Source organism: Pundamilia nyererei, unplaced genomic scaffold (assembly GCF_000239375.1).
Source record: "Pundamilia nyererei isolate P.nyererei 1_Seehausen unplaced genomic scaffold, PunNye1.0 scaffold00183, whole genome shotgun sequence".
Lineage (NCBI taxonomy): Eukaryota > Metazoa > Chordata > Actinopteri > Cichliformes > Cichlidae > Pundamilia > Pundamilia nyererei.
Window position 1 is genome coordinate 910,794 of NW_005187584.1, and position 11,398 is coordinate 922,191.

General features: G+C 49.3%; 1 protein-coding gene across 1 annotated transcript in view; it reads right to left on the minus strand.

Moving 5' to 3' along the window:
- Positions 1-11,398, minus strand: part of LOC102194682 (insulin receptor) — a 63,694-nt gene that overhangs the window by 10,931 nt on the left and 41,365 nt on the right. Inside the window, 4 exon segments of the mRNA XM_074312092.1 lie at positions 1-140; positions 312-451; positions 5,664-5,797; positions 5,889-6,097. The exon segment at positions 1-140 is cut by the window's left edge and continues 4 nt beyond it. Coding sequence (XP_074168193.1) covers positions 1-140; positions 312-451; positions 5,664-5,797; positions 5,889-6,097 — 623 coding nt within the window.

Here is an 11,398-nt window from a genome sequence, read left to right on the forward strand (position 1 = left end):
CTCGAGCTGCTCCCCCCTGATGACACGCAGTTTGCGGAGGAATGAGAGGGAGACCAGGGCGTAAGCTCTGCGGATGGTCAGGTAGCCTGTGATCTCTTCAATCTGACCCAAACTCGCCTCCAATTCGGCTGCTATGTTATCTATAAAGACGACAGTTCATCACATAAACAGCTACCAGCTGATGAGAGCAGACAGAGGTCAGGTACATACAGATAAAGGCTCAAAAAGTTTTAACAAAGGGGGGAAAGTCAAGAAACCCAAGTAATGGACAAGAAGGCGACACGGAGAGAGAAACAGGAAGTGGTACTCACTGCCTCCTCGAATCTTGATGATCATGTTGCCTTTAAGAATGGTGCACCCCCTCAAAGCCTGGGCCGACGTTACCGAGTCGATGGTCTTGTTTCCCACACACTCTTTAGGACACAAGCCCGCACACCGTGAGCAAGTCAGCCTACACAGAGAAACACACAACATCAAAATCCTAATGAACGAGCTTTGTGTGCGAGCCACGACTAGCTGAAGGTCAGGACTTCTGGAGACAACGTGGACGCTGCAGAGAAACGCCTTCGGTTAAAGCAAACAAAACTGTTTTCTGAGCGAAACACACAGAAAATGCCTCAAATGTTTCTGCGTGCAGTTATCAGAATTGGAATGAGGCAGGAATGCTCGGTGACATAGCGGAGCGCCGTGGGTCGGAGCCGGGGATCGCAGTTTTAAACAACAAGGACGAATCTGTTCAGCGGAGTTTTTCTGAGGTCTATTCAGACTTTCTACATGGGCAGACACCCATCTGCTCTGTTATAGCTGCTGGTTCTTCTCCCTTTGTCCAAAGGAAATTCGAAAACAAACACGAGCCAACATTCAAGTGTCTAAAACTGCAGTTCCTCTCATGTCCACTTGAGGCTGGCTCCAAGAATGAGTCAATCCCCACAGACGTCCACGTTAAAGGCTAAAACGGAAATGTGGATTGATGACGAAATGGTTAAAATCTGTCAATATCAGTACTGACCTCCAACCGATATATCGGTGTATTGGTGGGGCATACTTTATGTAATCATATATATCTGTTTTTAATGGAAGTGACGGTGGTGAATCAAACAAGAAACCATCAAACATGCGCTCAATAAGCTGCTGCACTTATGTGAATCTCTATAATTCTCTCAAATGATTTAATAACCTCCAAAATAAAATGGTTTATTTAACAGGATTAATGTTCTGCCGCTAGTTTTAGTGCAAAAAATGTCACAGAGAAAAGAAAGAAGACTCGCGCGCCAGCTGCAGCTCTCAGAGTGATGTCCTCCCACTGCAAACGTGCTTTTGCACGTAATCATATGCACACGCACGCACGCGGCGATGAAGCCTTGATGGCGCCCTTCAAGAAAATCATTCACAAAAGGCCTGGCATGTGCAGCGAGCAGTCTGGTACGTGCTGCTCCATTCACAAATGAGCACTGTTTATTTTTTTGATGCACTCTCAAAAGAGCAGAATCCAGCTTTCATTTGCACCCTCGATGTCCCCACCCACCTGCTTTAGCCATACACGCTGCACACTGGCTGAAGGGCAAGGAAGCCTCCATGTATACTTCCCCATTTCCTATTTTGAGGGAATCGAGGATGTTCAGTTATAATGTTTTTCACGTTTGCTTAAAAAAGGTAGAGTGCATGTCAGCCGGGGCAGGGGATTGCTCTGGATCATTAGAAAAGATACCGATCACCAAACTCAGGCCCCGGGGACGTCTTTAAAGGAGCCCCTGTGCCCAGGAAGCAGCCAACAAAGGAAGCTGTTGTACTGCTATTCATAAGCTCACCCTGCTTTAATTCTGTGCAGCTCCTATTATATTCCCTCTGTGCAGGAAACACACGCACATACACGCAGTTATCCAAAATAAGCCCCCCACCCCTCCCAGACAGCCAGGCTGCGATGAAGACCCCATTTACCACAGTCACAGTGGCACGAAACACCCCACAGGTACTGCTTTTGCCATCTACGCTGACAGCTCCAAACGATCTCCACGCTCGGCTCCTCGTGGTTTCCACCTTATCGAGCTCCTCATTTCTCGCACTCAGTGGACGAATCATTCTCTCTGTGACTTGTGAGTGAGTGGAAATACACTGTAATGAATTCTGCAGAACAACAGTGACTTTTAAGAAAAGCTCCAAGCATATTTTGTGTCTCTTTCTCCCACATGGAAAATTGTATATTCAGCTCCTCAGAAGTAACGCTCTAGTTGCAGCGTAGACAGAATGTTTTGGGTCGTTGTAGTGAAAAACACAGACACACAGGCAGACAGGCGGCGTCCGACCGGAGCTCTTAAAGGGACAGCGTTGATCCGTCCGGCTGAACTCTGTGACTCGGACTCCCCGAACCGTCGAGAACAGAGGCTTTGGTTTGGAGCGAGCGTACGTGCGCACACAGCGGTACTGCTGTCACATCCAGGAAAGAGGAAACTCTTTTTAGACTGGCAGAGGAGGATGAAGATGCAGTTATGAAGCCTTTCTTCACATCTCTCTTAATATAACATAATACACAGTATAATAACATGCACTGAAGCACCAGCACTTTACATACCTCTGTAGAAATCATCCACATATCTCACTTACCTGCACTGCTGTATAATTCTGTGTAAATAATCATTCTGTACAATACAATAATTTTTAATTCTACTTAATTCTGCACTTCTGGATGGATGCAAACTGCATTTCGTTGCCTTGTACCTGTGACGTGTGCAATGACAATAAAGTTGAATTCTATTCTATTCTAATATCTAGCTGGAAAAATGAAGTACAGGGCAGCTTCCATCATATCTAACACCTCTCATGTCGTTGTTGCTTTAGATGCGTGCTAACAGCGCTGCACATGCACACATGCACACATGCACACATGCACACATGCACACATGCACAATGCTGGAGGCAGGGTCTCCTACTCAGCAGTCTGTTAAGAGTCCCAGCAAAAACATGATGCAAACCGATGGGTGGGCCATGTTCACGTTGGACGGCGTGGGTGTGAAAGCAGTGGCGGACGGGGCGTGCTCGTGTCTGTCTGGGTGGAGCTGCTGCCAGATGATGACACGTGTTCTCGTTATAACCAAAACAGGCTGTAATGTCGCAAAAATCAACAGATTCCCAATGACGACGTGGACATCGAGCCTCGTTCCAGGCCGTGGACGTCACCTGGCGACCAACCAATATTTCCATTTTGTGTAGTTCATTGGCACATAACCACCAAGGCATTCTTCACATGCCTGAAAGTATTGCCCAGGATTACGCATCGATGTGCAAGGACGCACAAAAAACAACAACACGCGCACATAAAGGCTGCCGTTCGGCCTCGGGGTGTGTGACTGAGATTTACAGCGATGCTCTTTTGCGTCTAAGCACACGATATTCCCCGCAGGCTGGCGAGATGCATTTCTCTCTAAAGCGCGCGACGATTAAATGCTGTTACCTTTTCTGCTGTTTGTACTAAAAGCTTTAAAACGCCTTCGTTGGTATTGTTTATCTAATAAACACACAATATGACTCCGTCTTCTCTGTAACATCATGTCTGCACCTGGAAAAAGTAACCCGTCTGTACACTTTGCTGGTAATGAGCCAGAACCTTCTGCACGTATAAACACTAACGCGTGTTTGCGCACGTGCAAATATATAAACAAAAAACGCACGCGCACAAACGCAGGTACGCCAGAAAAACACAAACACCATCAATCATTCAGCCACCTGTGGCTGCAGCGCACAACCTGCTGCTGTTAGAGCCAACGCTGCTTTTCCTGTCACACTCGCCACTTTTAGTCTTTCTCAACAGTCCTAACCATCTGTCTGCAAACGTCACTCCACTTCTTCTTCACGCTAGGTGACGACCCTTTTTGCAATCAAGAAGTAAATAAGGACGATGGACTGTTTGTGCCAAGCTGTGTTCAAAGAAAAGAAATAATTAAGTCTGAAACGCGTCTCCATCGATAGCGTCGGCCACAGACAGACTGCGGGAGGATTTCTCCGAGCTGCTGCTGAGACTAACGTGTTGCCCTCGCTGCCTCGGCTGTATGTGTGTGCACTGGAAGCATGTAAACACACGCTTTCTTCGAAACAAACGCACGTCCTCCGTGTTTAGCAACAGCTACGAGACGGGATGTTCTTCTCTCCTTCACGTAGAAAACTGAATAAGGTCACGGCCTCGTTACACATGCAGACAGAGCTGTGAGGTAAACAGGTTGGACGTCTTTTTATTAAAAGCTCTTGTCACATTTAAGACATCAATAAGACGAGGTCACACGTGCACTGTGGAAAACTGTAACCGCTGTTTCGACTTTGACTCTTCAGTATATCTGGTTAACAGAGACGACTGAGCTGAGGCTCCAGATTTCTAACGTCGGTCACAGCGATGGCCGCCGCTCCCCGAGCCTGGATCTACCCGAGATTTCTTCTTCCTGTTCATAGGGTTGGGTTTTTTTAAACGCTCCCCAATATCGTCGAGAGTTTGCTTTTAGCGCCGTGATTACCAAAGTGTGGGCTGCGGCCCCATGGTGAGCCACGGAGGTACTGCAGGTGGGACGCAGTCAAAACTGAAATTCACGTTAAAGCTACATGTATTTCTATACATTTATTAAAAGTGGTCATAGGAGGTGGTTAGTTTGTGATATTCCTCATTAATTTTCTGCTCCTGTATTGAACTTGGTCTCCTGGCTGTATATGACCGTGGCACTGCTGTGTGGTTACTTTTCATTTTTTAAGGTCTTTATCTTCCAAAATAAAGAGTCTTAAGGGAGAGTTGTTGTGAATTAACATTTTTATATATGTATACATAAATAAATAAATAAAACTGACTCTTAAACCCTTTCTGAAATGCACACAGAGTGTTTTGCTAAATTTCACATGAAAACTGCAGGAGACGCGCTCACCAGCACAGCCTGTTTAAACATCACTGGGAGCACAGGACCCTCATATGTGGTTTCCAGACGAATCAAAACTCTCAAGTGTTTTTTGCACGCAAAATAAAACCTGATTTAAGCAAATTAAAAACACATAATCTCCGTACTAAAAGTTTTAGAAACTTCTCTGGACAGCGTTGTGCCGAAGCCGATGCAGCTGAGTAATCACCGAGAACAAAGTGTGACGGAGGCCGTGAAAACAAACCGGGGACGTATTTGCAGCGGCTGAGATCAGAGGACTAATTTGCATATGAAATCATGTAGCTAATGCCTAAATGGAAACTGTGTCTTCAGCGCTGCGCGGTAACTTCTCCTGCAAATATTGCCTCTTCTGTATTTGATGTGCTGCTGAGTTTGTGACTCATCCTGCTCAGGTTTCCAGTGAAACAGTAACGCACGGTTACTAAGGACTGCACAAAGCGGGGCCAACCATCACATACAGGTTGCCCCATGCCTGCGTGTGCTTTGCTGTATTTATGCTCTTTGTCCCATTTCAGATTTGGTGAACACCTGAGCAGAAGACATTAAGAGGCAACACGAGGAGAAGCTGGAGCAGACGGGGACTTACCTGCATCGCTACATAACTTATCGAGTGTAACAAACAAATGTAAAGTTCCCTTCTGTGCAAATGTGTGCGGTGACCACAGAGTGGCGGTGGGATGACATTTACAACCATGTGACGACAGCTACCATCAGCGAGGTTTGTGCGTGCGTTTGTGTGTCAGCCAGACGTACGTAGTGGAATTTATACTGGAATATCCGGAAGGGCACTCTGGGATACAGGCTCCGCTGTGGATGACGTATTCATGGCAGCCCGAGTCCCGGTCCTGGTTTTGTTTCCGAGTCTGCTTACACTGGTTGTGGAGGTCCTGAGTATATGAACAAGTACAACAAGTGGGGGGAAAATGTAATTACAGGAGTTTATTAATGAACTGGTGATTAACTGCAATTATTACCAACCTGACAGAAAGCAAAGCTGACACAGCGCCACCCTCTGAAGATATAGTATCCAGGAGGACATTTCTCTACGCAGGCGTTCCCGTGCTGGAGGTTCCTGCAGGCCACGCAGCTGCTGGCGTTACCCGGCTCAGAGCAGCTGCCCAGGCACTGGTCGTGGCAGCACTGGCCCTGGGGGGTGCAGGCACTGTGCTTACAGTTGTCCACGCACACTAAAGGAGACAAGCAGAAAGGGGGAAGAGGCGGTTAAATGTGAGCTCATACATATTCTCCTCATACGCGTTTTATCCCGCTTCCCCCGCCGGCGTCACCGTTCGGACAGCTTCTGTGACGAGCTCAAACACAAGGCTGCGCTGACAGCGATATTTCTCACTGCTGCTCCTTTTAGCCTCTCACAGCTCACCAAACATCACAGCGAAATGGTCACCAAGCTGTGGTTCGCACTGATCTGAGAGCAGCCAGTGAACCGCGTGTAGTTGGCCTTTTGTTATTGCTGCGGTCGCCCAAAGAGAAAACGGGAGCGTGCGCAGCCATGAGGAAGAACACAAGATGGAAAACATCTGACCTCCACACAAAGGTCAAAAAACCCAAAACACGAGGACTTCCTTGTTCGCTCGCTGGTATTTGCACCACTGACTTTGTCATCTCACACCTGAGAGAAGCTACAAAGGCTCGTCTGCTCTTCAGGCACGCACATCCCAGTGTTCACTGCAAGTGGATACTGGGATACTGGGAGGGGTTGAAGGAGCAGAGGGGGGGGGGTGTTTGTATGTGACGTGGACTGAACTGACTAACACGTTATTAGTAAGTATGCGCTTTACGTACTTCATGGACACATGACTGCACAAATCAAACCAGCTCAGGCTGGAAAACTGTACGACTTCACCTGAGCAGTTTACGCCCGAGGGTCAGCAGCAGCCCGCGTTGCCAAGGAAACCGGCTTAATTGCTGAAAGGCTGAACACTATGTGACACGGGCTGACGCCAGAGTTTTTGGACCTATTGGAAAAGAGTCAGCTGTGATCAGACTAGCAGTCCGGTCTGACCCGCTGACTGTAGTAGTCTCTGACCACAGACTCATTAGATCTCACGTTACACCGACCACCAACCTTTTTATCATCGGCGCCCACAGCGCCGATAAACTGCCCTCAGCTGTGCAGTGGAGAAGTAATAACTGAAGGCTGGAAGTTGGTCTTCATAGTAAAATATTGGCAATAAAAGAAGATTGAACTGATCAGTGTTTTAAGCCTGAAAGTTCAGCAGGTGTTCGAGAAGGTGGTAAAAATGCTACAAACACTGTTTCAGAGAGTTCCCCTTAATTCAGAGCCTGTTCAGTAAAACACGTCTCGACCGGACGAGCCCTTCGGTCATCTCACCGTGTCCCCGGCGGGTTCAGCTCATTTTCATGTTCCTCCGTCCTGCTTTAGTCTGGAGGATGAGGGCTCCGTGTCCGTTAACCCACGTGACGTGTGCTTGTATAGCGTGTGCGATGTCTGAATTGATCGCGTGAGCCGAGCTGCGATCGCTCTTCTAGCAGCGAAGAACTGAAGGGGAAACATTATTCAGGTGTCACGCTGATGAACAGCCTAAGAAGGTGCCAGGGGGGCAATGTTTGCAGCTTTTGTGGGATGCAGCCTCTGTTGAGGACTCTCTTGCTGCCAAGGTTACATCCAGGGCCCCCACCTTCCCACCCCAGCATGCCTCCTTTTGCACGAGAGGGCGGCCCATTGTGCTGCCTGAGTAAAAGCGGAGGGGACAGACAGGGTTGTGGCTAGGGGTGAGGATGGGGAGGGGTAACGAGGTTAAAGAAAGGAACAATAATGAAGGGAGCAGCCGGGGGAAAAACCCCGGAGAGGGAGAATGACTAATGCAGGGAAAAACACCATCTCCGTCCTCTGGGGTAGTTCATGCGGAGGTCGCTCCTCTACATCTTCTTTACTAAGTGCCGTTAAGACGCCGCTGCTGCGCACAACCGAGAAGAATGCACAGCTCCTCCCCCGCCCTCACCCTCCACTCCGCCGCATAATGGTGAAGGGGAGGGCTGATCCAGATCCATGCCGGGGAATCGCTCCAGCCCTCTGGATCCACCCTAAGCTTTAGCCAATGTGCTAGCTGGCTGGGGGAGGCAGCCACTGAATGGTCTCTTCCATGTTGGAGGGGAGAGACTCCCAGGGTTAACCCTGGCCGTGCTGGGACAGGTGGGAAGGAGCAGATGCAGCTAAGAAGCCAACACGCCAGGGAAGACCGGCTGCCGAGGGGGGGCCAAGCTAAAGGCTCGATCCGTTTACCCAAAGCCAGAAACAGAGGCTCATTTTTTTCAATCACATCCACGAGACGACAAAATGTCTGTTATTCTTCACAGAAGCAGCGTGCAGTTTGCACATGTGCAGCACAAACACCACCACTGCAGCAGCACCGTGTCTGCTCACACTAACGCGGGTTAGCTACTATGCCCTCCTACTCCACTGTCCTCTCCATCCCAGTCTCACCCTGCCCTGCACCACTATCTACCGCTCTATCTGCCTGCCTGCCTTTCTAGGCCACTCTGCCCCTCCCACTTTCATTCATACAGCGCCTTGTTTTGTTTTCATGCTGGCTGGCTGGGTGGGGAAGGGGAGGGGGAGGCACGGACGAAGGGATGATTTCGCTGGCACAACAAGACGAGGAGGCAGCATCCTGGAGAGGTTCTCTCTCATTAAGCCAAACACAAACACACGTAAAAGCTCACAGTGTCATTGAATCATTTGCCCGCCTCCTCCTTACGCATGCACACAGTTCCAGTAAAGGTGTTTAAACGCGAGGCGTGATCAAAGGTGTGCTACGTTTACCTTTCATTTGGCCACGGCAGTAAAAGCCCCGGCTGCTCCATCCTCGGGGGAGAACGCGGGAGAAAGCCGGGCAGCCAATAGCGTGCAGCCACACACGCAACACTTCCTGCTCATAACACTTAAAACCTCCCCTTTAATTGGCCGCGGTGTCTACAGGCAAAGAGCTGGGAACAATAACAAACAGGTTTTTACCCCAGAGCTGCTCACTCAGGACACACACGCTCTTACTCATCCACACACAGTTTACTATATTTGGCCACGGTAGGAGTCCTGAGCTCCAAAAGCACTGCTATAAATGCTTCGAGTGATCTGATGCAAGATATTTGTCCTGAGGGACTGGAGGGAGGGGAACGGGTGTAAACAGAAACACGCTGATTGCTGGGAGGGACCAGAGTGACACCGGCGTCGTCAAGAAGCACGAAAGCCACGCCGCCGTTCACGGAAATGCAACACAGGCTACGGAAAGAGCAGAGGGGGGAAAAGACAGGAGGTGGAGAGGAAGACAGAAAACAGCTGACGTGAGGAAGCAGAAGGTGGAGGAGAGGAGAGTCGGGCTCTGACGAACACCAACGTCCGATCTTTTCTAACCCTTTATGCTTCGAGCCGATATTCCCCCACAGGTCACACACACACCAATCACGCCGTCTCTCCTGTCAACAATCAGTCTAGTGGCTGAAGTCCGAATGAGCGACTGCAGAATCGAGGCTGAACACCAGTGTTTGAACAAGCCCGTCTGTTCTCTACTCATTTTACCTCAAACGAAGAAGAACAAAGTCTTAAATCCTCGTGAAGCAACACAGCAGCTTTGTTACAAAACAACCATCCGTGGCATAAAACAACAAAACTTTATTCGTTTTTAATCTGCCAGAAAAACGTACGCCGTCCAGCACTTTTTATTTGGTGAGCTGTTGCCAACGAAACGAGACTAACTTCACAGTGCAGCGAACCAGAGGAAGAGCTGCAAACAACGTTATTCAAACGAGCTCTCAGGAACTGATCGCCGTTTCCTGAGAAGCGCTCCGTGTATCACTTCTAATAAGTAAATACTGAGACAGCAGAGAGGAAAAACAAACTGCAGGCAGCGTATCGCCACCACAGCTCCTCCCTTTCCATCGGCGTTATTTTTATAATCCCGTGGATCCGTCACCGAGTCAGTGACCGTGTGACGCTCACACACTGGAGCCCGGATCCAACATGTTTGGACATCTAAATGAAACCGGGTGGTTTACCGAGCCACGGGGTCTGACTTTAGCATCAGGTGTGGGGTTGGGTGGTGCAGCGGTGAGCAGGGTCACCTTACAGCGGGAAGATTTTGGCTGTGAACCTGCTGCTGACCTGGAGGCTTTTTGGGACGATGGACTGTTTGTGCCAAGCTGCGTTCAAAGAAACGCTCACGACCTTTATCTATAACAAGAAACCTGATACAAAAGTGACACGAAGAACAAAGGGCAACATGTGTGCTGGCAAAATGAAACGAGGCTGGGTCACCGAGGGTGGAAGTGGCTGGAAGAGCAGGGCCTGGTTCATCTCGGACACACACGAGTTCAGCCTTCGCTTTAGGTCAAACCTTAGAAAACAGAACACACACAGGCTGTAGTGTCATTACGGACCGTGTGCTTTGTTTTTATCAGGGTATATACCTCACAGCGCACTATTCTCTCCTATCGCACGCTCCTGCCACATATCTGACATGCCCGTCTCAACATGTCGACTCTTTCCACTTCCATAAACAGAAGCGTTCTGCCGGTCTCCCCAAACGAGTGTCAAGAAGCAAGGCCCGAATATCTGCACCTCCTTCTCTGATAGCCCGTCATCATGACCCTGCAGCGCCCCAATGGCCGAACAAGCACACGCGTGCTTTATTGTACAGCCGTGCAGCTACAGCGCTCCTTCTACAGCTGCGATTCAGTGCTACAAAGTTTAATCGAAGCGTCCATCGATCGCAATGAAAGGAAACCGAGTCTGTGAGAACGGAGAAACCTTTTGCACACATGGCCAGACTTACTGCTTTTCCTTATCTCTTGTGACCTCCAGCTCGGCCTGCTGCAGCTGAAGCTCTCCTTAACGTGAGGCTAATTCATTTTCACGAACGCAGACATGAAGATAAACAGTTTGAAAAGGGGGGAATGTGGTTTAATGAGACAGACAAAGCGGGGAGCGGTTTCGCTCCCCGCTTTGTCTGTCTGTTCATCGATTTCCTCGTCTGTGTCTTCCTGTGCGCCGGCCAGCCCTGCTGGCCCGTCCTGTTACCATGGAGACGAGTCCAGACATAGACCGTCTGCAGTAATTAGCTGCATGCTCCCAACAGGCATTTTCTTAGATTCCCCTCTGGCTGTGTTCGTGTCCTGTCTTTCACGGTAACGCCTCACCTTCCCGTCATCTCTCTGCCCCGTAAAGATTTACAACCACTTTGACCTTTTCCACTCGGCTTCTTCTTCTTTCTTTTCCCCCCTCCTCGGCACCTTCCTTTCCCTCGGTCCCACCCCACCGTAGTGCGTCTCGTCGCAGGTGATAAATCACCCCGCCGAGAAAACCCCAGTCACCGGATCTCACTGCAGATGCTCAGGGTGGAACTGAACTCACACTCACACACTCTCTGCAACTTTCTGATGCTCGTGTCGTTACCGACCTCCGAACCTACTGATCCGTGTTAACCCTTATCCTGCGACGAGCCACGTCTCCTTGC